General features: G+C 42.9%; 1 protein-coding gene across 3 annotated transcripts; it reads right to left on the reverse strand.

Annotated features, from left to right (window-relative positions):
- Nucleotides 1–1671: 1671 nt before the first annotated feature.
- TBC1D7 (TBC1 domain family member 7) lies at nucleotides 1672–25050 on the reverse strand. Of its 3 annotated transcripts, none has more exons than XM_032341129.1 (8): nucleotides 24933–25050; nucleotides 23458–23577; nucleotides 22191–22271; nucleotides 18295–18482; nucleotides 14680–14817; nucleotides 4659–4804; nucleotides 3253–3382; nucleotides 1672–2236 (listed from the first exon to the last, which is right to left on the reverse strand). In XM_032341129.1, exons 2-8 carry the CDS (start codon nucleotides 23567–23569, stop codon nucleotides 2150–2152), a joined length of 882 nt encoding a protein of 293 aa, XP_032197020.1. In that variant the 5' UTR covers nucleotides 23570–23577; nucleotides 24933–25050; the 3' UTR covers nucleotides 1672–2149. The 3 variants fall into 3 exon arrangements, with proteins under 3 accessions (XP_032197020.1, XP_032197021.1, XP_032197022.1); XM_032341130.1 differs by lacking the exon at nucleotides 24933–25050 and adding an exon at nucleotides 24546–24905; XM_032341131.1 differs by lacking the exon at nucleotides 22191–22271.
- Nucleotides 25051–27232: the final 2182 nt, after the last annotated feature.

Below are 27232 nucleotides of genomic sequence, written 5' to 3' on the forward strand. Positions count from 1 at the left end.
ATGGAGCTGTTTGGTTGTCTAAGAAAGAGAACTCTCGATGGTGTCAGACTGACTCACTTTAAAAGAAAATCCCCATGGGCGCCTGGGTGGCTCAGTGGGTTAAGCCGCTGCCTTCGGCTCAGGTCATGATCTCAGGGTCCTGGGATCGAGTCCCGCATCGGGCTCTCTGCTCAGCAGGGAGCCTGCTTCCCTCTCTCTCTCTCTCTGCCTGCCTCTCCATCTACTTGTGATTTCTCTCTGTCAAATAAATAACTAAAATCTTTAAAAAAAAAAAAAAAAAAAAAAAAAAGAAAATCCCCAAACCTCCCCACCCCAGTCCTTTGCCATACAGGTCTGACCAACCTGGGTTTGGCAGACTATTTCTGTTCCCATCCCTTCACAGGATGGTGAAAGTCATCCCTTCAGCTCCTCTGGACTCTCCCCAAAGTTGTGAAGAGGTATGTCAGCCCACTAGGGTTCTTCCTGCCCAAGCATCCCAGGAACCCCCTCTTCGCCTCTGCCTCCCGCACTCGCTCTGTGGTGTGCCAGTCCTCTCCCAGGATTCAGGAGTAAGCATGAGAACATACCTTGAAACTACACTCTTGTTGAGAGGTTGCTAATTCTTCATTTCCTCTTTCTCTGGAGTTGAGATTTACTATCACTTGACTTTATAATCTGTAGTTTACTAAAAAGCTGTATGAACAGTACATGGCTCATAAATTAAATAGAAGTAAAATTATTTTTGTTTTAGAACTTCTCTGAATTTCACATATCGCCCAGATCACCAAAGAGCAGACAATTGGAGCAGGAATTCCTTCTTACAGGTTTTCTCTTCTGTCTCCAACTGGCTGGAAAATTCTTCAGGGGCAGAGCCAATTGCTGAATAAATAAATGTAGAGCAGTAAATGCAGACAGCATTTTGCTTTAAAAGTTTTCTTCTGGGGGCGCCTGGGTGGCTCAGTGGGTTAAGCCTCTTGCCTTCAGCTCAGGTCATGATCTCAGGGTCCTGAGACTGAGCCCTGCATCGGGCTCTCTGCTCAGCGGGGAGCCTGCTTCCCCCGCTCTCTGCCTGCCTCTCTGCCTACTTGTGATCTCTGTCAAGTAAATAAATAAAATCTTTTAAAAAAAGTTTTCTTCTGGGTGTATTCTTTTGCTTTAAAAATGAAATACTCTTGGATATGTTACTTATACAGAAGTACCAGCTGGCTTCAACAATTCCATTCACTCTGACTTGTCAACAGTTATTTTACATATTAGGGAGGGAAAGGATTCTCCAAACTCTAACTGCATAATTTCAAGGTCTCCCTCCTCTTCTAGGGGTGGCTTGGGTAGAGAACCAACTCACCACTCAGGCTTCTGCAGGTCCGACAGCTGAATCAGTCTTGAACAAAGGGCCTCCTCTCAATCACCGGTCTCAAAGCCTACAACTGTCCAATCAACAGTAACCATTATGTGGCACAACAGGGCCCAGGGGCATTAGCTATTAGCCTTAGCCTGCCAGTTCTCCCATTCCAATGCTGGGTGGCAGGGTGCTCCTAGAGCCCACCCAACATTTAATGACTCATCAGGAAAAAGCATGAGTCTGGCAAGACATCCGCAAGTATTCTCTCTGGTGAGAAATAGGTAGGTAAATGCAGGTAGGTAAAAGCAGGTAAATGCAGACATATTTTGTTCAATAATTTTCATTCTGACTGACACAGAGAAAAAAACAATGTAAGGCTTTTATTGAAACCTATTTGGCAAGATGAAGCCTCAAAAAGCAGACAGCTTAAACAAGCACTGCATCACGGAGAGCGCCGACTTGGAGTTGTCAACAAAAGGAAGTTGTTCTTTATTCCAGAATAGTCTTAGAAAGGAACGAGCATGGTGCTAATTAGAGAGGAGTGGGGCAGGCTTGCCTATCAAATCACCCACCCTCCCTGATCAATGTGTGGAGAATGGGGAGGTACTGTTGGAATAACCCTTTTAACGGCTGTTCAGAGCTGAGTTCTGTACTTCTGTCTAACTACAAGTTGCCGCTCCAAACACAACGTCACCAAGTATCTTAAATAACCTTACTGGGGGAAAAAATGATGCTTTGAGCACCAAAGCAAGAACAGCCTTTTCCGTCAGTGTAGCAGGCGGTGTCCCTGCTGAGGGTGGCCCCGCAGGCCACGTGCGCCGGAAGCCATCAGGCTGAGTGCACAGGGGTCCCACAGTGCTTGTGCCACAAGTCGATGGCCTTGCTCACTATCGCGTCCGAGCTGTCCTGGGGAATCTGCAGACAAGCAAAGTAGTCGTCATGAAACCGCAAGTATGTATAACTTCCTTGTCTCCCTCGTTCGCTGTGCCATAGCACTTATGTGGCCCCCACCCCATCAGAGTTTTCACGACTTGGCAGGGCAGAAAGCAATCGTGCGAAAGGCTGCGGCCCGGATCTCTGTTTTGCTGGCCACGGAGGACACGCCAAGGAGCTCTGGTCAGACTGCCCGGGTTTCAAGCCTGCGCTTTCCCGTGTGCTCCTGGGCAGGCTACCCAGGCTACCGGAGTTCAGATCCCAGCTCTAAAATGAGGCAGATGAAGCCGCTCTTCCTAGGGCTGTTTGGGATTCCATGGGAGACCCCGTGAAGAAGACTTGGCGGGGGCCCTGGCACTGTCAGCCAGGAACAGAGGACTCTTGTATTCACCTCACATTCACTGGTACTTACTATTTACTGAGCCACTATTCAAATGTTAATAGTGACCAATTAAAAAGAAGAGATTCTGGGTCCAGTGAAATTCATCCCGGCATAAATCTCCTCTACCTCTCTCCTGGTTAAGGGTACTCTAAGATACTCAGAGATTCATTTAGACCTTTCCCTGCACGCACTAAGTATACACTTACGCACATTAACAAACCCAACTGGGATTCTGCCAGAGATAGTAACACCAATGAAAGGGCTTACAAAATCCCCAAAACACCAAGCTTCCTTTTTCCACTAAGAAGGATTATTCGACCTCACATGACAGATCTCACCTCTTCCTTTTCTCAGCAAGCCTCCTGGTGGTCAGGCGATAAGACTGTGGTCTAAACACACACACTCCCGATAACAGTCTCACTACCCAGCCCGTCATCCCACACAGAGAGGATGCAAATTATAACCCACAGACCAACTTTAAGCTAATTTTTTCCAAGGGGAAAAAGGGTTTCTTTTAAGGTAAAAATATCAGAGAAAGAATGCAGTAGGAAAATCTGGCTTGCTAAACGGACTTCCTTTCTAGATTCAAAATCAAATTTTAAAAAAGAACACTTACATTTTCCAGAAACTTTGTTATCTTCTCTGCACTGTTCAGAGCCATTACTTTTATTTTAAAGGTCAATAAAATTTCCACAGCTACAAAAACTAGGATCTTACAGGATCCACTTACAACTTTATCCCAAACCCTACAAAAAAAAAAAAGATATAATAAAATTGAGTTTGAATTTTGTTTAGCTAAACATCTCAAATTATAAAATTAAATCAAATTACTCCTTTTAAGTATAAACTTCAGAGAAAAGCTATAATGAAATAATCATCAGAAAAGCAAAAACACAACAAATCAGCTATTTGAAACATATTTCACAATCAGCACTGCAAGGGAAAAACGAATGATCACTAAAGAGTACTTGCTCTTTAAGCGATCTACCAGACACCCATTCCCTAATGTTTTAAACCTGACATTTAAGGGAAGGAAAGTCTTAGACCAAAGTGTCATTTTATTAATATTGTGTAATGCTAATCTAATCATTAAGTACTAAGGAATAACAAAAGCAGCATATGAAATGAGATCAATGCAATTTCATTTTCCAGTGGCTCAAATTCCTAAAACTTCTCTAGAACTAAAGGAACTAGGAGGTGCCTGGGTGGCTCAGTGGGTTAAGCACCAGACTTCGGCTCAGGTCATGATCTCAGGGCCCCGGGATCAAGTCCCGCATCAGGCTCCCTACACAGCAGGAAAGCCTCCTCATGCCCACTCTCACTCTAAAAGTAAAAATTTTTTTTAAAAAGAGCTTAAGAGGCTAGTTAGATCTGCAACCACTCTAAGAAAACCTATTCTGATCATTCCTATTCCCTTAAAGTTGGTGTTGCACTCTGTGTGCTTAGTCATGCACTGTCTTGTACTGTTTTCTGCATGTCACCTTTCTTCCCAACTACCTCATACAGTCTTGGGGTAGAGGGAGGAGCAGGACTCTGAGATGCCAGCAATACGTCTGAAATGAATGAAAGCAGAGTGTGAGTCTCTGATCTCTCTGCCTGCCTTTAGCTACTTTAAAGATGTCACGACAGAACTAAGAAATAGGAAGACTTCCTCCAGATCAGGATCTGCCACATTTCTGGAAAAGCCTAGACCAATAGAAGCTCCTGGAGACGGCTTCAGACATGAATAGTGTACATCATCTATCAGACTGAGGGCCTTCAAGTTTTCTAATTGCATATTCTAATCTTTCTAGCATCAACATTAATTTGTATTCATGTTACATTAACATTACTAATATTCTGGCATTTCTAAGTGCATAAATAATAAGTCGAATCAAGTTGCTCTGTCGCCTGCCAGGGAAGTTAGCTTCAAATTACTGGTATTATCCTAAAGTAGATTCATACACTGAAGGACAAGCACATGAGAAACTAGGATCCTTCTGTGCCTTCAGGCCTCTGGCCATCTCTGGAAGTGATACTTGCCTCTGTAAACTGGATTCAGGCAAGCACCCCGCGAAGCACCTCTTGAACCAGAGATCGTAAGGAAGTTTGGACAGCGCAGAACACGTCTTCAGATGACTCAGCAAACGGCTGTCTTCCAGATTCAAGTATTGTTCAAAAGCCTTTGGCTAATGATTAAACAGGAAGAGAGATTACTCGTTTCCTCTGACATAACATTACCCAATCTCACAGCCTGCGATGAATAAGACGAATTGAATGTACATGCTGAATGCAGCAAGTGCTAGAAAACAAAACTTCAGACTCTTCCAAGTCATGAGTGACGCAAAGTTCCTAGGTCAGCACTGACCAGAGCAACCAGCGAGGTGGGACTGAGGGGTTTTCCAGGCCAGGAGCCAGCAAAACCGAACTCTTGTTCCCCCTAACAGCACTAACAAGGTTCCACAGCCAAAGCAAAAGTCCAAAGCAAAATTCAATTGTTCTGGGGAACTAAGAAAGGCCCGTGACACTCCTGGCTGCTCCAGAACAGTACATGATACACTGGGAGAAGGGGAAAGAGTTAGACCAAAGAAACAGAGTGGGATTCAAGTGGGGAGAGGGAGTCCAGAAGAATGCAACAAAAAGAGCTGGATATGGGGGCGCCTGGGTGGCTCAGTGGTTTGGGCTGCTGCCTTCGGCTCGGGTCATGATCTCAGGGTCCTGGGATCGAGCCCCGCATCGGGCTCTCTGCTCCGCAGGAAGCCTGCTTCCCTCTCTCTCTCTCTCTCTCTGCCTGCCTCTCTGCCTACTTGTGATCTCTGTCTGTCAAATAAATAAATAAAATCTTTAAAAAAAAAAAAAAAAAGGGCTGGATATGAAAAGGGCCCACCAGTCCAGAGCACACCTATGCCAAGCACTACTGGGCACCACGCCAAAGACACCCCTACGACGGAGACATCCAGAGAAGGCACTCGGTACCACAAGTGCAGGAGAAGTCTCAGGAGGCAGAGAAATCACATGGGGGGCACAAAGCACCTGGGTTCCATCTGGTAGCCTCTCCCATGAAAGGTTAAGCAGCAGCCAACTCCAGAAGCCTGGGAGAGCTAACCAAGACAGCACCAGACCAGCCAAACCCGCCTGGCACAAGCTGCTAGATCTAGGGTCCACTGGCCAAGAACAGTGCCTGGGAGTCAAACCCTGAAGTCTGTATTCCCTATTCAGAAACACACAATAACATCCCATATCACCTAAGCAAATGCAAATGTTTCTTTTACTAAATTTCTGCATCTCTCCCAAAGAGGTAATTCCTAACTCTTATAATGTTCGCTATAGCCAAACCCTATGCTACATACAGAAGAGTAAAGGAAAACATACTGACATAATGTCCCCACCTTCAGGGAGCATACAATCTGCTTGAGACAAACTTGTAATAAAGCTCTCGTGGGGTAAGCACCTGATGTTGGACACATCGAGGTGGGAATCCGAACCCAGGCCTTATAAGGCCACGATTTCCTGGAGAGGTGACATCTGAGCCGGCTTACACAGAATGACGGGAGCCAGCCAGGCAGGGAGGCCCACGTATTAATATTGGGCCCAGTTTTCCCCTCTTTCAGGGAGATCTAATTTTTTCCGTTAAACCGACTTTCCTACACTATTAAATAATTCCTAGAGCTTCTCAAGAATACTCCACACAGCTCTCAAAAACAGGAAATTTTCTCCAAAGTCCAAGTTGTCAAAGGGCTCTTGATCTCACCTTTCACCTCTAAAACCCTATCTAGAATTCTGGTTGGTTCTGCCAGTGGAATGTTTTTTCACAAACTGACATGGGTAAACACACACACACATATTTATATATTATGTTTCATAGCAAAGAAAATCTCACCCAAAACTCAATACAAATAACAAGTAAGATACAGATGAGTGTGGGACACCTGGATGGCTCAGCCTCTGCCTTCGGCTCAGGTTGTGATCCCAGAGTCCTGGAATCGAGTCCTGCATCGGGTTCTCTGCTCAGCAGGGAGCCTGCTTCCCCATCTCTCTCTGCCTGCCTCTCTGCCTACTTGTGAACTCTGTCAAATAAATAAATAAATAAATAGTCTTTATATATACACATATATATGTATATATATAAAATTGCTGAATAACCAAGTGAATATCATGAATTAAATGAAATGTTGAAGTATGCTAATCAACATCTTGATAATCACTCAATGTACATCTTCCTTCCATTCTTAAATTTTTCTAAATCTTTTTTCCTGATTTATAACATGTTCATTTTAAGAAATCTCAAAAATGCAGTAAGGAATAAAGAAAGATATAAAAAGCCCTTAAACTCATACTACCCAAAGAGAACTACTGATAATATACAGGCTGCATAGCACCTAACTGTTTTCCAGTATACATTACATTACACCTCACATCAGGCTCCCTGTTCAGTGGGGAGACTGTTTCTCCCACTGCAGCTCCCCTGCTTGTGCTCTCTGTGTCAAACAAATAAAATCTTAAAACAAACAAAAAAGAACCAAAACAGATGAACATGCGGTGAAAGAGGGAGGCAAACCAAGAAACAGAATCTTAACTCCAGAGAACTGGCGGTTCCCAGAAGGGAACTGAGGGGATGGCGGAAACAGGCAATAGGGATTAAGAGTACAGTTACCATGAGGAGCCCTGAGTAACATATGGAACTGCTGAATCACTATACTGCACACCTGAAACTAATACAACACTGTATGTGAGCTATATCAGAATTAAAATTTTAAAAATCAATGAAAAAAATTTCACCCTTAAAAAAAAAAAAAGCCAAACTGAAGTTATCATCTCTCTCTCACCTATGAGACTGGCAAAAATAATACACCATGTTGGCAAGACAAACTGTACGGAAACTTATCTCACTCTCTGGTTGAGAGGATGAGATCTATGAAGGGGAATTTGGAAATATCTAGCAAAATAACATATGCCTTTACCCTTTGATCCAGTCAACCTATTTCTAGAAAACATATCCCCCGAATATACTGGTAAGTCAATGAAAAGGTATATGCACAAAGCTATTAATCCGTAACACTGTGTCTAATAACAAAAGACTGGAAACATCCTAAGTGGCCAATAGAGAACAGGTTGATTAAACAAAAGCATATAGTCTACGGCCATACCACCCTGAACGCGCCCGATCTCGTCTGATCTCGGAAGCTAAGCAGGGTCGGGCCTGGTTAGTACTTGGATGGGAAACAAAAGCATATACACAGAGTGGAGTAGTATGAAGCTGTGAAAAGGAATAAGGAATGGCTCTCTATACAGTTGACCCTTGAAAAGGAGTTCAAACTACATGGGCCCATTGGTATGTAAATGTTTTAATGATAAATGTATATTTTCTTCCTTATCATTTTCTTAATAACATTTTTTTTCTAGGTTCCTTTATTATAGGAATATGGTCTGTAATACATAAAACACACAAAATACATAATATGTGTTAATAGATTGTTTATGTTCTTGGTAAGGCTTCTAGTCAACAGTAGGGTACAGTAGTTAAAGTTTCTAGGGAGTCAAAAGTTACACCTGATTTCCAACTGGGTGGCGGCTTAGCATCCCTAACTTCAGCATTGTTCAAGAGACAACTGTATTACTTATGGCATGATTTCTAGCATGTATCAGGTGAAAACACCAGGGTAGAGAAAAATATGTTATCATACGCTATTACTAAATCTAAGAAAGATAGTGAATATAAATATATAATGTATATATACTTTTCTAGTGGAAAGAGATAATATTTACATTGCTTTTAAGTTTTAGTATACAGCAAATGGTAGATGAGATTATATTTTACAGCTAAACTTTTAGGTTATTTCCAATATTTCCATGACCCTCAAATTCTTACTTTATGAAGAAAACATAATAGAAGGCAAAACTTGACAAAAAGAGACTTAACCACTCTGAGAGGAATTAATATTGAACTTAGGAAGAGGCTGTTAATAGTGTTTATTTAAAAAACATAAACCAAAAAAAAAAAAAAACCTTTTTAGGATAGCTTTTAAAAAGCAGATGAATGGCAATGAAAGAAAGTTCACTCACTTTAATGATTAAACACAATTAAGCCCAAGATGGCTTAAAGATGGTCTGCTCTGGAAAGAGATTAACCAGAGAGGCCGTCCAGGAGACAGTATGAAGTTGGATTCTATACTTGCCAAAGACAGGACTCATCAGAGAGCAACATTTCCTAAAGCTTATAAGGAGAGGAGAAGCTGTGATGTAACCCTATCAATCAGAATATAATGACATAATAAATGTGTCACCACCAGAGTCTCATCTTCTTGTCATGCCAAAAACCCATTACTGCCCATTACATGTATATTCCCCTAGGATGATAAAACAAGCTATGCTTTGTGATAACCAATTTCGTTGGTAAAACCACAAAAACTTGAAAATGATAGACAAGATTATAAAAACTAACAAGAAGCTAGGAAGAAGAGTTCCACTAACCACAGTAATAAAAATGTTATGGGAAACTAAGAACAGCTTAAAGAGAAATGTTCACGTAAATCAGTAAATCAAATAGCAACAAAAAGGAAACTTAACTTTTCTTACATATTCTAAAGAACTTTAAAAAAATAACTTCAGGGGCGCCTGGGTGGCTCAGTGGGTAAAGCCTCTGCCTCCGGCTCAGGTTATGATCCCAGGGTCCTGGGATTGAGCCCCGCATCGGGCTCTCTGCTCAGCGGGGAGCCTGTTCCCCCCTCTCCCTCTGCCTGCCTCTCTGCTTACTTGTGATCTGTCTGTCAAATAAATAAAATCTTAAAAAAATAAATAAAAATAAAATAATAACTTCATAACTATTTAAAACTATGTGCTAAGTACTATAATGTCCATATTAAAATAAACCTCTTAGGGCGCCTGGGTGGCTCAGTGGGTTGGGCCTCTGCGTTCGGCTCAGGTCATGGTCTCAGGGTCCTGGGATGGAGCCCCGCATCGGGCTCTCTGCTTGGCAGGGAGCCTGCTTCCTCCTCTCTCTGCCTGCCTCTCTGCCTACTTGTGATTTCTCTCTGTCAAATAAAATCTTTTAAAAAATAAATAAAAATAAATTAATTAAACCTTTTTTAAAGATGAAGAAATTAAGGTTTGGGGGCATTTAGTATTTTGCTGATTGAAAATTGATTTCTAAAAAGAAACTGGAGTTGAAGCAAAGCCAAGGCACTTTTGAAACAGAGCAATAATATGAAGGAATTTTCCTTACCACCTACCAAAACATATGAGGAAGCTGTATTAAATAAATTATATGGTACTGGCCCAGGAATATACAAATAGCTTGATGGGGGAAAAGCCCAGAAAGAGATACAAATATATACAGAAATCTAGTATATGATTAGATTTCAAATCTGTGAAAAAAAGAATAAACCGACAGATAGTGTTAAGTGGTAGGTAGTTCTACTGCTTACTACCGTGTGACCTTGGGCAAGTTACTTAACTGTTCTGTGCTTCAGTTTCCTCGTCTATAAAAACAAAGAGGTGTGCTAAAATTAAGTTTTCATTAAAAAGTAAACTGCCTGGCATGAAGCATGAGCTTAATAACATCAAACCAAAAGGGGAAGACTAGGAGGCTGACTGAAGGTTTATTGCAGTTAACAAAGAAACAAGGTCTAACTTGTGTCAATACCGGGACGCCTGGGTGGCTCAGTTGGTTAAGCAGCTGCCTTCGGCTCAGGTCATGATCCCAGCGTCCTGGGATCGAGTCCCACATCCGGCTCCTTGCTCAGCAGGGAGCCTGCTTCTCCCTCTGCCTCTGCCTATCATTCTGTCTGCCTGTGCTCGCTCTCTCCCTCTCTCTGACAAATAAATAAAATCTAAAAAAAAAAAAAAAAAAACTTGTGTCAATACCAAACATACACAAATCCCTCACAAATTAAAGAACTCAATTTTAAAATGTTTCAATATAGACGCATGTGGGTGGCTCAGTTAAGCCTTTGACTCTCGATTTTGGCTCAGGTCATGATCAAGGTTGTGGGATCGAACTCCACTTTTGGCTCCATGCTGGGTGTAGAGTCTGCTTAAGATGCTCTCTCCCTTTGCCCTCCCACCCAACCCCCACTCCTTCTTGCTTGAGCGCACTCTCCCCCCACTAAAAAACATTTTTTTTAAACATATTAAAATAAATAAAATGTTTAAACATTAAAAGTTAGAGGAAAGTTTTTTTAAAACCTGCGTTTTATTTTGGAGTTAGAAAGGGTTTCCTAACTCCAAAAAACAAAATATTGGCAGATCTGATTAAATCAAAGCTTTAAAAATCTCTATACAACATACAGGGAGAAAAGACTGCCAACATATGTAACACAGGATTAATATCCCGAGTATATCAAGAGTTCTTACAAATAAAGATGCAAACAAGATAGAGAGGTGGACAAATAGCACCAACAAATATATGCAAAGCTGCTCAGCTTCACTAGAAAATAAGGATATGTAAACTAAACTAAGATACCACTTTCACTATCAGATTAACAAAAATTTAAGAAACTGATACTATCGAGTATTGGCAATGGAGTGGAAAATAGAAAATCTTATCTGTTGGGGGAAGCAAAATCAGTATGCCTTCCGGGTGAGCAGCCTGGCAATTAAAAACTTTAAATACATCTCCTTTCAATGGAGCAATCCCCTAAAAGGGACCTTCCCTGCAGAAACACTCACGTATCTAGAAAGGCAAGCAGACTGTCAACGTGGATCTGTCATATTAAAACATGGCAGAATTCTTAACAGGAAATAATATGAACACACTTTTAAGAGGGGAAAAAACGTAGTTCTAAAGGAGTAGCTCTCAACCCTAGCCACATTTCAGAATCACCGGAAGCTTTTTTTTTCTTTTTTAAAGATTTTGTCTATTTATTTGAGAGAGAGAGATATCACAAGTAGGCAGAGAGTCAGGCAGAGAGAGTGGGGGAAGCAGGCTCCCCGCCGAGCAGAGAGCCCCATGCGGGGCTCGACCCCAGGACCCTGAGATCATGACCCAAGCTAAAGGTAGAGGCTTAACCCACTGAGCCACCCAGGCGCCCCAACCTGAAACTTTTTTAAAAAAATAGAATTCTGGGCCCCACCTACCCCCAGAGATTCTGACTTAATGGGTTTGGGTAGAGGAAAGGCACTGATAATTTGTTAAAAGTTCCCAGGTGGTTCTAACAGAAGTCAGGGTGGAATACTACTGATCTGCATGGACTTGGAAAGTGCTCCAAGACATTGAGATTTTAAAAAAAAACTGTAGAGCTGTATCAATGATCTCATATTTATGTGGTTTTTTAAGTTATATATACAAAAAATATAAGTCATCAAATGCATGTATGTGTATTGTGTACACATGTGCATGTATATGTATGTATATATGTGTAGATGTGGCTGGATTCCACCCAACCTAATGTCCATAAGACAGGCTAGGATATACACCCAGCTAAGGACAGTGTTGACTTCTAAGAAAGTGGGGGATGAGGATGTACAGATCTATAAGAACACTGGATTCATTCAGACTAATACTCCAAGAATATACTTATTACTTGTGTTATCAAAAATAAAGGATTCTTTAAAAAATAAAGAGTTCTTCAAATAATCCAATCAAGAATCAGGCAGAGGACATGAAGAGACATTTCTACAGACACATGAAAAAGTGCTCCACATCACTCAGCATCAGGGAAATACAAATCAAAGCCACAATGAGGGGGCGCCTGGGTGGCTCAGTGGGTTAAGCCGCTGCCTTCGGCTCAGGTCATAATCTCGGGGTCCTGGGATCGAGTCCCGCATCGGGCTCTCTGCTCAGCAGGGAGCCTGCTTCCCTCTCTCTCTCTCTCTCTGCCTGCCTCTCCATCTACGTGTGATTTCTCTCTGTCAAATAAATAAAATATTTAAAAAAAAAAAAAAAAAGCCACAATGAGGTATCACCTCACACCAGTCAGAATGGCTAAAATTACCAAGTCAGGAAATGACAGATGCTGGCAAGGATGCGGAGAAAAGGAAACCCTGCTACACTGTTGGTAGGAGTGCAAGCTGGGGCAGCCACTCTGGAAAACAGCACGGAGATTCCTCAGAAAGTTGAAAATAGAGCCACCCTACGACCCAGCAATTGCACTACTAGGTATTTACCCTAAAGATACAAATGTAGTGATCCGAAGGGGCACGTGAACCCCAATGTTTATAGCAGCAATGTCCACCACAGCCAAACTATGGGAAGAACCTAGATGTCCAACAACAGATGAATGGATAAAGAAGATGTGGTATATATATACAATGGAATACTAAGCAGCCATCAAAAGAAATGAAATCTTGCCATTTGTGATGACTTGGATGGAACTAGAGAGTATTATGCTTAGCAAAATAAGTCAATTACAGAAAAACAATTATCATATGAAATCCCAGATACGAGGAAGTTGAGAGGCAACGTGGGGTGTTTGGGGGGTAGGAAAGGAATAAATGAAACAAGATGGGATCGGGAGGTAGACAAACCGTAAGAGACTCTTAATCTCACAAAACAAACTGAGGGTTGCTGGGGGCAGGGAGAGGGTGGTTGGGTTATGGACATTGGGGAGGGTATGTGCTATGGTGAGTGCTGTGAAGTATGTAAACCTTGCGATACACAGACCCGTACCCCTGGGGCTAATAATACATTATATGTTAATAAAAAATTTTAAAAATTAAAAAAAAAAAAGGAGTTCTTTAAACGTAAACTAGCAAAATGCTACAGAATTTACTTCAGTACTAAATAAGAAAAGCTAATTAAATCATGGTATAATCTGGACCTCTTGATCTAATTAATTAAGCAAGTAACATTATGCTTCCATCGCCAAGCTTGTCTTTATTGAAATCAACTAAGTGGATTAAATTTTAAAATTCTGAAAATCAAATTTTACATAATTGAAATCTATAAAACACTCCTGTATCAGTGCTCTACCTACAAAGCTAGAGTCTTCCTGCCAACCGCCCTGGTGACTGCAGTTATTAGCACAGGGATCCTCAGGGCTCCATCGACCTTCTTCGGCGCCCCTCACCTGGCCCCGAAGCCATGATCTCAGTTACTGCTCTCAAGAGAATTTCCAAATGAAACAACTCAACAATTTAAGAAAAAAGACATTCATTTTTAAAGGAGAGAAATAAAGGGAAAAAACGAGAAAAACAGAACGGCAAGGAACCACAGGCTTCTGCTGAGGAAGCAGGTGCCACGCCGCTCTCTGTACTCCCGAGTCAGAGCACGGCAGCCCCCCAGCAGGCTGCCTCCCTCGCAGCCGTACACCTCTCCTTCACTAACAGAATCCGAGTTTAAAGATCACAACATGTCTGGCTAAAACAAAGCCACACCCCCATTTCCCAGCCTCTGCTGCAGACAGAGGTGGCCAGGGGCCACAGTCCTGCCACTAACAGATAGGCACAAGGAAAGTCTGTCCAAGGGAGACACTTTTGCCTGGCTGTTCCTTCTACTCCTTCACTTTTGTCTTTGCCCTACCCTTCCTACCTGCCTAGAACACAGAGGTCACGGCTGTCACTCCAGCATCCAGCTGTGAGCAAAAGAGGAAGGATCACACCTAAAAATGCTGGCCCGAAAGGACAGGAGCCTGGGTCCCCACTGACATCATGGCACTGTGGCACCAGCTCTGGACTGCCTTACCTCTAGATTTTTGGTTACATGAGAGAAAAAAATAAAGCTTCAGACACTTGGGCTTTCCATTACATACAGCCAAATTCAAACCTTAACTAATTCAGAGGCAATTCTAGATAAAGCCAGTAGATCATAGACCAGGATAAGGAAAGGAGCAGGGGCTGCCAACTGTGGCAATGCAGCAGGCCAAACCCAGCCACCACCATTCTTTCACGCACTGTCAGCAGCCGCTTCTGTGCAATAGTAGCAGAACTGAGTGTTTGCAAGAGAGACACAGAGACCATCTGGCCCACCAACCTGGACATATTTACTACTTGATCTTTTACGGAAAATACTTGTTGGCTCTTACCATAGAGGGTCCACTCATAACTGTAGCAGCACCAGGAAGCAAGGATATTTCCCCATCACCACTACTCACCCTACCCCCCAAGAGCCAAAAAGAGCATCGCTTACCAGCTGGGGTAAAGACTCTCGGTACTTGTTTTTTAACTGGTTCACGAAGGATCGGATAATCCAATAACAGTCGACACTATCCTCTACCATCTCTTCCACGGCTTTGGCAATGGCGAGAAACACCTCATCTTCTGGCTCCTAAAAAAGACAGTAAATCTCTGGTAAAGGGAGGGAGCCAGCAGAAGAGAGGAATACATATTTCTCGCATAAAAATGAGAGCTTACCCCCTAACTTTTGAAGACACCGCATTAATAAATCAAAGTAGAACCAAAAAGCACTCAGTCTGCCGCTAAAGAGAAGACCAGGGCAGAGAAAGGGGTGGGTAACCAAAGAAATCTATTTGGATCAGTAGTGCTTACGAATGTCCAGGTTTTAGACTCGTCAGATTTTTCCACCACTTAAGGTCATCAAAGAAAACATAAATCATAAGCGAGGTGCAAACTCTCTCCACCCAAAAGTATTCCCGAGGCTAAAAGAGAATTTCTTTCAAAAGTGTGTGATAAACATCACAAAGAAATGGAGACATTTACAAAATACGGTAATTTACAAAAGTTCAAGGATTCCAAAAGGACTAATAAAGCATCTTCTTAAAAAAAAAAACAAAAAAAAAGGCATTTTATTTCAAAGCATTCATACATACCTTTAGAATTTTGTCTTAAGCACCTGATAAGTTAAAATATCCCTAGAATCAGAATTTTAGGAATCAGAAGAATGGCATTTCTCAAACCTTGTGTCAACACTCAGAATATGAACATAAACCCTCAAGTAAATTTCAACAAAGTAATCTTACAAAAACTAGAATCTACGTGGGAATCCATTTTGTTTTCAAACACCATATCTCACACAAAATTACAATTTCAGGGGCACACAGGTGACTCAGCCAATTAAGTGCCCAACTCTTGATTTCAACTCAGGTCATGATCTCAGGGTCACAGGATCAAGTTCCACATTGGGCATGGAGCCTGCTTGGGATTCTCTCCCTCTCCCTGTGCTCCTCCCCCAGCTCATGCACACGCACACATACACAAGCGGTCTCTCTCTTTTAAGAAAAAAAAAAATTACATTTTCATCTAGGATTTAAAAGCTGAAGGACTTTGGGGTAAAAAAGGAAACTGAAAAGTATCTCGGTCTCCCTTAAAAGCTCAAATTAAATCAAGATTCCTATTTTTAAAAAGCATTTCATTTTAGGCCTCCATTCAACTTAATATTCTATAAAATGTCCAAGAGTAACAGAACCACAACAGGAAACAAACTGAGGGTTGCTGGAGGGGAGGGGGCAGAAGGATGGGGTGACTGAGTGAAGGACATTAAGGAGGGCACGTGATGTACTGAGCACCGGGTGTTGTACGCAACTGATGAATCACTAAATTCTACCCCTGAAACCAGTAATACACTGTATGTTAAATTCAATTCCAACATGAATTTTTTTAAAAAAGTAACAGAATCACAGAAAATACATTTTTCTAAACATTAGTTACTGTATCAGAGGAAGAGAGAGAAGGAAGAAAAGGGAAAGACCATCTCCCTTCTTGGACGCCCAGCCCATACTGGGCACTGGGCTGGGTACTCCTGAACGTGGCCTCTCACTGGCTCCACGACAGTCTGAGAAGCAGGGAAGACAACCAACATCCTTGACTACGTTCCCAGCCGTGTGGAGTGCTGTCACACACTCTGCTATGTACTAATACTAATGAGGCTGAGTGGGGCTTAATGACTGGGGGGTTATGAAGTGGCAGAGCCAAAGCCAACACTTTGATGGCACATGTGCCCAAGACAAGGAGAAGGTGTCTGGGCAGGGAAGACAACCAACATCCTTGACTACGTTCCCAGCCGTGTGGAGTGCTGTCACACACTCTGCTATGTACTAATACTAATGAGGCTGAGTGGGGCTTAATGACTGGGGGGTTATGAAGTGGCAGAGCCAAAGCCAACACTTTGATGGCACATGTGCCCAAGACAAGGAGAAGGTGTCTGGGCGGGAGTACGGTAAGCCAAGTAGGGATGAGGTGAAAACCATAACCTATCATTTAGATTTCTTGAACTAACAGGTAATCTAACCCAATTTAATACGTCATTTAAGAACTTGCAGAGTATCACCAACTGCACTCTGCCGGAGATCAGCAGAATTTACAGACTACTCAGACTTCCAATTATTTTCAGGGTCAGTCTCTCTTGATAAACTGAATATGAGTGGACCACCTCAGATCTGTCCATGGGAGCCACACCATTCACTTCAAAAGCAAGAACAAGTCAAAACTCTAAGTGCTATATGGGTAGGTTGCCAACTGCGATAAAAGTTTCGGGGCGCCTGGGTGGCTCAGTCAGTTAAGTAACCTGCCTTTGGCTTGGGTCATGACCCTGGGGTCCTGGGATCGAGCCCCCCATCGGGCTCCCTGCTCAGGGGGGAGTCTGCTTCTCCCTCTCCCTCTGCCCCTCCCCCCAGCTCATGCTCTAATAAATGCAGTCTTTAAAAAAAACAATTTTTATAGAATAGCACAGCTTGCAGATAAATCCTGATACTGAGCAATCACTGTTTCAGCCACATACACAAAAAGTTAAAATTCCTATAATGAACATTAAACTGCAGAAAAATAGCCAAAGCTCAAGAGCTATAATCACTCATTTGCCTGAACTTCCGCTCTCCCCTTTATGAGCAACAAGTAGTCCAAGTAAACAGAGTTAACAGTTTGTAGAAGAGGAAAAGTTTAAAAACAAGTTGGGCCCTGTCGGGCTGAGGCCAAGGACAGTCAAGGCAAAGGAGGTGGCCCACCGGGTCTGTAGGCAAGGGCCAAGAGGTGGCTGGCACTACTACTTACAACCAGAGGAATGAACAAAGAAGTGACTGTACTAAGGGGAGCCTTCTCGTATTTGCCACTGTCAGACAGGAAGGGGCAAACACAGAAGGGTGAGGGCAAGAAGAACCTGTGGTGCTGGACTGCGATCAGAGGGATCAGCGTGAGTGGAGGCTTTTTCACACTCAGAGATAAAGAGACAGAAAAACAGACATAGGTATGTCTGTGAATGTACACGATTCTATGTATTTACAGAATGTACATGTATTTCCTAGCTCTGCTGACAGGCCCTACAAGCAACACCACACCAGAACCAACATGCACATCTAGTTCCTTGTTCTTGGTTTCTAAAGACCAAACTTTATTAAAAACAGAAATGGCTGATTTTAGGATCGAGGCAGAAAAGGTACAAGATGGCTATGGAAATGTTCAAGGATGGGAAGTTGTTATATAAAGACACAGAGCAGAGCCACTGAATGTTTCTAAAGTGGGGCACCTGGGTGGCTCAGTCATTAAGCATCTGCCTTCAGCTCAGGTCATGATCCTGGGGTCCTGGGATCAAGCCCTGCATCAGGCTCCCAGCTCCATAGAGGAGCCTGCTTCTCCCTCTGCCTGCTGCTTTCCCTGCTTATACACTCTCTCAAATGAATCCAAATCTGAAAGAAAGAAAGAAAGAAAGAAAGAAAGAAAGAAAGAAAGAAAGAAAGAGGAAAAGAAAAGAAAGAAAAAAAGTTGGTTTCTAAGGCAAAATATGATGCTAAGGCCAGCAGGACAGAACAGTCTAGAGTTGAACCAAGTGTCAAACTAAAGTACCACCACTAACCAGTGGAAAGGAGGGACTTCGAGGCAACTTCCCAGACTCCAGCTGATACATGCGGAGATAGACTTCAACCTGAGGTGTGGCATCACTGACAAAGCGAACAACTTCCAGGGCATGAAGGACATCACAGTACTGCTCCTTGCGATACATCATCACCTGGGCATGGGACTCATGGTGCGGAGGCAGGATCCCTACACAGAGACCGAGGGGGGAAGAAAAATGGGCAAAGTACTGAGACACAGACCCAAATCCCTCGATTACAGAGAACCAAGTGAAAAACTGCCCAGCACAGTGAGACTGGAATCACATGGAGAGTTAGTTATCATACAGATTCTCTTTTACAAGTTCTCTCTATAAAACAATCTTGAATTTTAAGTACTATCAATATTTGAATGTCATCGGTATCACTGATATTTAAGAGAAATGAAAGGGCATCATAAAGCCCTTGAATAAGTGTACCATCCAAACAATAACCACATCAATGATCATAATGAACTCGCTCAATTTATGATTGCTGGTCCGGGGCCTCCCTTGGCTCCTACAGACACATCTCCAGGTTTTGCACTTGGCCCCTGCAATGGACCAAATTGTTTTCCCCCAAAACTCATATACTAAAGCCCCAAACCCAGTGTTCCAACTGGAGATAGGGCCAATAAGGAGTGATTAAGGGTAAATGAGGTTGTGATCCAACAGAGCTGGAGCCCTTTTGCGAAAAGGAAGACCTCCCGGAGTCTGCAGTCTCATTCGCTCTGCAATGTGGGGACAGAGTGGGCAGGTGACCATCCTCAAACCAAGAAGGGAGGCCTACAGCACCAACAACCAAACCAGCCAGCACCTGGATCCTGGACTTCTCAGCCTCCAGAACCATGAGGATATAAACTACTGTTGAAGCCATCCAGTCCGGGGTATTTAGTGACAACAACTCATCAAATCCTTCTCTTCCACAACAAGCAAACTAGCCTAGCTTCAGGACCACAGAAATCTCTCATTTTCGCTGATGAAGCCACCTTACATTACATTTTGATGCCATTTTATGCTCATTAACCCATTTAAACCTGTTTACCCAGGAGGCTCTGGGGCAAAAATCTATTATTTTTTTTTTTAAACAAACAAATGGCATGGAAAAAGCCCAGTGTAAAGAGAACAGGACAGGCTTTCAGTCTAGTCCCAGGTCTGATGACACCAGGACTCTCACGAATTTCTCTCTGGAAACTTGTTTCCTCAGCTGTCAGAGGTGGGAAATGGAATGGATAATGTTCTTTGTACAACACTAGCCCCAAAAGTCCGCATGAGAAAAAGGGTACGAAAGACCAAACAGATTTGCAAAATGTGACAATGAATTTTCAAGGCTCTAAGTTCTGCTATAAAGGAAAACATCTTAGGGGCACCTAAGTGGCTCAGCTGGTTGAGCGCCCAACTCTTGATTTCAGCTCAGGTCATGATGTCAGGCTCCATGCTCAGCACAGAGTCTACTTGGGATTCTCTCTCTCCCTTTCCCCACCTCTGCCTGCACACACGTGCACACGCATGTTCTCGCTCTCTAAAATGAATAAATAAAATCTTCTTTAAAAATCCTCTTATTTATTCCAGCCTCATTAAATTTAGCAAGACTGTAGAGGAACACGGACTCGAGTCAAAGGTCCTGGGGTGGAACTCTAGCTCTACAATTAACTGGCTGGATGATGGTCAGCAGTTTAGTCTCCCTATGCCTTAGCTTCTCCATCTGAAAAATGAGGCTAATAATCCCTATCTCAGTTGCTGTAATGACTAAAAAATTAATATACATAAAGTACCTAGGAAGTACACAACACATACTAAGCTAGTATAAGTGTTAGCTATACATATGACTAAGGATCACTCCTTGGTATAGAACAACACAGATCCAGTATTCTAAAGAATATTCTGGAAAACAGAAGTTGGATGAGCTCGAAAGACTTAAGCTAACATGATGCCATGTTACCATTAGAACCTAACTCACCTAAATGTTCTCTGTCCTGACAAAGTTTTATCTACTTTAGCTTTGTGGTTCTGTGCCAGGCTTCTTGGAAAACCCAAGGGAATACACTAAAACGTCCTCCAAATCTGGGCTAGTAAAGATTAAACAGCTGTAATTCAACCCTCCTCATACTATTAGAGGCAGCACAGTGTTTCCCATGTTAAGCCTCAAAGTAAGAGCTAGTTCTAAAACACTTCTTTCCAATATTTACCTAAAATATATCAGGAAGCAGGCCTGACAAGGTCCCTGAGTAATCAACACCTGTGCTGGGAAGAGTTAGCTTGTCTCCTACACAGCATGGCAGCTCCAAATCTCTAGTGTCTTTACTACAAAATAACAAAGACTTACCTGATAAAGACAAGTGGGAAAAACAGAGGTGATAAATGAAGTCTAGGCACTTACAAAGTGTCACAAAGTACAACTGTACATCTCCCATGAATCCACTGCTATTATTAACTCTTAAGACATAGTATTTCCGGGGCACCTGGGTGGCTCAGTGGGTTAAGCCTCTGCCTTCTTCGGCTCAGGTCATGATCTCAGGGTCCTGGGATCGAGCCCCGCATCGGGCTCTCTGCTCAGCAGGGAACCTGCTTTCCTCTCTCTTTGTCTGCCTCTCTGCCTACTTGTGATCTCTGTCTGTCAAATAAATAAATAAAATCTTAAAAAAAAAAAAAAAAAGACATAGTATTTCCCCAACAGAAATAGAAAGAATTGACACTACCACCTAAAAGACATCCCTGGAAGGCTTTTTTTTTTTTAATGGCCACCAGAAACACCAAGATTAAAGAAAAAAATGTTCAGGGAAAAACTAAAATAGTTGATACTTGCTCTCTAGACACGAACTGGACGGTGGCCCACCATAAGCACAAATGCACAAAGACTGCCGGAACGCACAAAAAAAGGGATCATACAGTGCTTCCTAATATGGACTGTACTCCCCCCGCTGCCTCCACATTACATCATCGGACTCAGGACTACAGATTTCTCAAGTCCTGAAAATACATTTTGGAAAGAAAATGAGGTCTACTGTCTCTCCTACTTTCAAATGGGCTCTACCAGCCTAAGCTCAAATCCTAGCTCTGCCACTTGCAGACTGCCGGGCCTCAGGAAAATTATCTAGCCTGCGGTCTTTGTCCTCATCTGTAAAACTGGGATATTAATACCTATCTCACAGCAGAATTCTAGGAGTACTCTCATTTTTTTCAAAGAAAGGAAGAAAAGGAACATGGTAATGGCTGGACGTTTTATGCATCAGCAGGCTCAGCCATCATAGGAAAAAAATCCTTGGCTCAAAAGGGATGCTGTCAGTCCCCTGTGGCACCTGATACACTTTTTCTTCTATAGAAACTGAGCAGGTTCCTTTCTTCTTCTCCCTCAGCCATTCATCACTGAAATGTATCCATCTGTGCTTTCTAGGAAGTAAAAACTCTTCCATTTCTTTCTGAGAGCACTCATTAGGAAGCTAGACCTCTGCAGCTGGGAATCACAGCGATAACGTATTGAGAGCTTCGACCTCAGTCTAATTTAGCTCAATAACCTCATTTTACAGGTGCAAAAGCCGAGACCTAGAGGGGTCTTCCTCGGGGTTACCGAGGTGATGGTAAAGGCCATACCAGTTTCTTCTCCAATACGATGCTCTTCCCACAGTTAGTTTCAGCAACACACGTTACCTTCCCTTCTGTCATGACTAAACTGACATTCTTAGAGTCCTACTGAATGTACGGTTATTGAAGTCACCTTGGTAAACATACACGTTCACGGTGAGCAGTAATTCAGTCTCCTGAGAGTAGACCTGATATGCAGTAAAGGGCCTAAAAATCCTCCTTTTTCTGACTGATAAGATGGCAAATATCCCCTCATTCAACACTTTTGAAGATAAGCCTTCCAACCGTTGATCTCATACCTAGAAGCACCTTCCATACCAGCGCACGGTACATGGACGGGAGAGGGAACCTCTGACTGAAAGTACAAAGTTTCTCAATATCTAGACAAAGAAAAAAATATTAGTTAGAAGCTTTTTATGCTGATCACAAGAAAGTGCATTTCGATTTTTAAAAACTGAAGTAGAGTAACATTTCTTCAGAATAATTCTACTCTAGTCAGTGAATCTGGGAAATGCAATGCTGGTCTGATTTCTAGCCCAGGTGTTCCTCCAACTAGCTATTTAAAAACAATCAGTGCCTCAAGGCGTAGGTGATGCTTTCTGCATATATTACTACGTTTCCTACAACACGAGCAGTAGGTACTATTTATAGAATTTATTTCATTTAATCCATACTAAAAGCTTGTTGGGCGCAGCAATTGGGGCACTTAGGTGGTTCAGTCGGTTAAGCATCCAATTCTTGATTTCAGCTCAGGCTGTGATCTCAGGGATGTGGGATCAAACCCGGAGTCAGGCTCCCTGCTCACCGGGGAGTCTGCTTCTCTTCCACCCCTCCTCTTCGCCCATGTTTTCTCTCTCTCTCTCAAATAAATGAAGATTTCTCTTAAAAAAAAAAAAAATGCAGAAACTGAAGCTCCAAGCAATTAAGTGACTTCAGTTAGTATACCTAGTGAGTGGCATGGTCAGCCCTCAAATCTCTACATTTTCCAGCAAACCACACTCAACTGTCTTGGACCTCGGATCCCCCTACTTGTGAATAATTCCAGACATACTTTAAACACAGACTGTCTAGTGAGGATCAAAGATCAGTTAGGAAATGGTTTTGAAATCTTAAAAGCATTCTACACATATACAATTTTTATCTATTGTTCAGTTTATTTTACTCAAGTCAACAGAACAGACCTTATTATTACAAAGAAACTAAAATGTCAATAAATAACATAGTCCCAGTATTTCCATAGAGGAAAAATCATGGCCAAGAGTTGTTGTGAATTTACCCAGAAGCTAGTAACACCTCTGAAAACTGAGGAAAAGAAATACATGGGAAATATGAGAAAAAAAAAAAACACCACTGACTTCCTGAGACCTTTCAAAGACATCTGAGTTGGCCTTGGCAAAATATAAGCTTGAAAAATCCATAACTTCTCCCCAAATACACTATTCACCTGGAACTAAAAAAAATATAGCAGGTAACAAATACTTCTGAATGTCTTTTAAGACAGCATTTCTTTCCGGACAGCTGGGATGACTAAAACCCAACCACCTTAACTTAGCTTGTAAAACTCACCCAGCCGGTCATCTTTTAGGAGAATTTCCAAGGATTTCTTTTCTTCAACTCCACGAAACCCCACTTTCTCATAATATACTGAACGGAAGTTTCTCTGAGAGTCCTCAGTCATGTTTCATTCTTGAGAGAGAGAGAAAGATCAGAGAGGGGGAAAGAGTGAGCTTAAAAACAGAGAATGAAGAATTGGGACTTTTCCCAATGATTTTCTGCAACTTCTCCATGAATTCAATATACTAAAACAAACGGGCTGCCCTTGCATAGGAGTCAACATTAAATATCTCCTTTTAAACAACTACCACCACCTCACCTATGCTCCTTGGCCAAAAACCAACCCATAAAACTAAAGTCCTCTGAGCTGTTAGATTTCATACGGTGCAGGGACTAGAATCACTACTTATGGGAGTTCCTAGCCATTGCACACACTCAAAGAAAAAACAATTAGTGAAATATGAAGACAGACAAGATGTCACGCAAAAGGGGTTACCAAACAGTATCCACTGGGATTCTTTGCTTTACAATTATTATGCATTAAAACATTATACTATATGCTAAAATGTTGGCAATGACTTATCTTTAGGGAATAGGATTCCAGGGGACTTAAATCTTTTGCTTCGCCATTATTTTTGAACGGGCATTTTTGTAAAATGAAAAACCAAGCTATCAAGTAAAAGGCGGTAAGTTCCTCACTTTAAACACAGTATTATCGAATACAATTACCAAAATTCAGAACCCACCACAGATTAAGAGCAGTAAATTGTAAAGGAGAAGAGGAGCAGGAACATTAGCCTGTCCTCCAGTGATGCCATAAAGCTGGAGAAGGAATCAGGACTTAAAATGTGGCATCAGAATTCAAAAAGTTCAGTGGTCTCTCTCTGGTTCTTTCACAATGAACTTCATAAAACAGAGTTCATAAAATTAAGTTTGTAAGACTGACAGCAAGTCATCAGGAAAAGGTCAAATCGGGTTGGCATTTTAAGAACAAAATGTAACACATTTTTCAGGAAGTACTGCACAGCTTGACTCAAATGCTTAAAACCTCGAAGCAAAAGAAAAAAAAATGTAACATATATATACACATATATATAAACCCCAGGTTTTAGAAATCCTGAGCAGTTCGGAGAGCCACGGTCTTATTGAAAAGATACGCCCTGAGCCCCTTCCGTCACAGGAAAGAGGAGGAATGGTTTAAAATGAGAAATTCTAAAGAATTCTGAGCTTTGAGGACCAAACGTTTTTTTAAAACCCCAAATCATAGCACTAAAACGCTAAATGAATTCGGGGACTCATTTAAAAGCGGCCGCCAAACAGCTGCAGGAGGATGCGACGCCCGTTGCCTAAGAACGGGCCATTCTCGGGTTGCACGACAGCGGCACACAGGTCCTGGAGGAAACTCTGTCAGCGACACTCCGGCCCCTGAGCGTCCACCTCAGGAAATGCAAACGACCCCAGGTCCCATCCTCCCTATCACGCTTCACCTCTAAGTGGTGGAAACCACACCCGGGTTGACACTAAGCGGAAACCAGGCCCAGCGCGCTGACCCGCCGGCGGGCAGGAGGGCGACGTGAGGGCCGCCAAGGACACGGACGCGCCCCCACGCTGGCCCCGCCAGCGCCCGGGAAGCCCGCGACCCACAGCCACTGCCGCCGCCGCTGCCGCCGTCGCCGGACGTGACGTTGAGTACCCGCCCGAGGGGCGGTGCCGAAAGTGCGCGTGCGTACAGAGCATGCGCGGAAGCTCCTCTCCCGCTGGGAGACCGGGACTGTTTAAAGAGCCGAAGCGGGGTGGGAGGTTCAAGTCCTCATGCCGCGGCGCCAGTCCTCTAACTCCTCCGGCCCACACCTGGTCCGGAGAATCTCTCTACCCCCTTATTCCCTCTGTCCAGGCGGTTACTGTTTGGGACGCTCGCTCCTCCAGGGTTGTAAGGTCCCCACCTGCAGGAGACCTTGGAGCCCAGGGCGATGCCACCCCACCCTCCCAAGCTATCTGTCTGCAGTGGAAGACTCCTGTTTTGATTCTTTATTCCCTTTTTATTCTTTCAGTGTGCGGAAACAAGTGAAGACCAAGCACGTCACAAATGCAAAGGCAGTTTATTCCGAACTTGCTATGCAGGAGAGCCACCCTCCGTTGAGTTCTGGCTGAAGACCAAAGGCAGATGGAGGAGTGGGAACGGCTGATCGGCTGATCGAGGGGGAAAGGCAGTGCTTCAGGCATGCCCTCACCGAAGGCTACGGGCACGGGAAAGCTGTAGGGAGACTAATTAGAAATGGGGCATCCTGTGTGATCCCAGCGATTGTCAGTTAGCCATGTGAGGCTTTCTCTGGTTGATCCTAAGTTGGGACAAAAATTAGGGAACCTGTCAGTTATTAATCAAGTCCTGGCCATTTGGGTCCAATTGTTAGGGTCATTTATTGTTTAACTTACTGGGTTGTTTCTAAAGCTAGCAGCCGGGCTTCCTGCAAGTCTGACTTAACAGCAGGCAACCTTCCTAGAGTGATTATTATAGATAAGGCATTGGTTCTCTCTCTGGGTTGCTGCAGGTTGTGGGTCAGAGTTCTATTTTTATATATAGTTGGGCCACTGTATATTCAGATTAAACACTATAAAAGTAAATTTTGAAATGTGAAGTCTGAAAAAAAGATATACTAAACACAAGCCCCAACCTATTAGATTCAGCAGACATAAAAACTACTCTGTAAAATGGCTATTAAAGCTTATAAACATTTTCAGTTTCTCTGCTTACCTTGTCAAAGACCAGCACTGGTCCTGGGGACATCCCCTCTGAGCAGCACTGCCTGGGTGGGTTTTTAAACCAACACAGTTTGAGAGGAACCTCCTAGAAAAAGTCAGCTCAGCGATGGATGCTGCCTCCTTAAAAACCCAAATGTATATGGAAGAGACCACACAGAGACCAAGCTCTAGAGGGAAAACTTGGAATCAGTAGTACAGAAGTCAGTCCAGTTATAGTGTCAGGAAGTTTGTGGTGGCATAGCTCGGTAGAACTTTAAGAGAAGCTAGTAGTGGTGGTTAAACTCAGACACTTATGCTCTTCCCAAACCCCCACCCCCCCACCATCACCATCTTTATTTAGTTCGTCAGTTCTGGGGTACTAAGCCTTGCTTAGGCAGTGTTTCTTCACATTGGGAAGAATTCTTCAAGTTCTAGCTTTCAAGGATTCCCTTTGCCTCATTTGCTTCATCTGAACCTTGACCAGTCACTGATGTTTACAATGTCCTTTTTTTAAATCTTTGAAATAGAGCTAATCACGGTGACGGCATCACAGGTATTGGAACTCTTAAATGAGAAAGCGTAAGCTGCTTGGCACAGCGCTTCGGCACAGCAAGGATATATGTGAATCAGCTGCGAATAGCTTAAGGGTGACCATATGGTTCTTTAACTGCCTTTCCCTGTGCTTTTTGGTGAGCTGAGAAACAGTATTTGGAAGCTTCTCTAGGAAGTAAGTCTCCTGGAGACCATACTTAACACTGCAGCCGGAGTGACCCTTTCAAAATGTCCTTTTGACAGCTTCCTCAGAGTAGAAACCAAAATCTTTTCATTATGTGCCTTCTTCCCTCAACCTCGTCTACTCTTAGGGACCCTCTTGTCTTAGTACCTTCTCGTGTTTGTTCTCTGCCTGAAATGCTATTTCCTCAGACAGCCGCATGATCTGTTTCCTCACCTTAAGTTTGGTCATATGTTTCCTCCCCTAAACACCCTACCGAAAGTTGCAAATTCATTGCCCCCGAGTCCCAACCTCCTCCCACACTCTACGTTTTCC

This window comes from Mustela erminea, chromosome 4 (genome assembly GCF_009829155.1).
Source record: "Mustela erminea isolate mMusErm1 chromosome 4, mMusErm1.Pri, whole genome shotgun sequence".
Taxonomy (NCBI): domain Eukaryota; kingdom Metazoa; phylum Chordata; class Mammalia; order Carnivora; family Mustelidae; genus Mustela; species Mustela erminea.

Coding starts and splice junctions, on each gene's coding strand:
- TBC1D7 (XM_032341129.1), bottom strand. CDS start 23,569: ATGACTGAGGACTCTCAGAGAAACTTCCGTTCAGTATATTATGAGAAA. Junction 3,383..4,658: donor CCTGAATCCAGTTTACAGAG/GCAAGTATCACT, acceptor TTTTTTTTGTAG/GGTTTGGGATAAAGTTGTAA. Junction 2,237..3,252: donor TAACAAAGTTTCTGGAAAAT/GTAAGTGTTCTT, acceptor GCTTGTCTGCAG/ATTCCCCAGGACAGCTCGGA.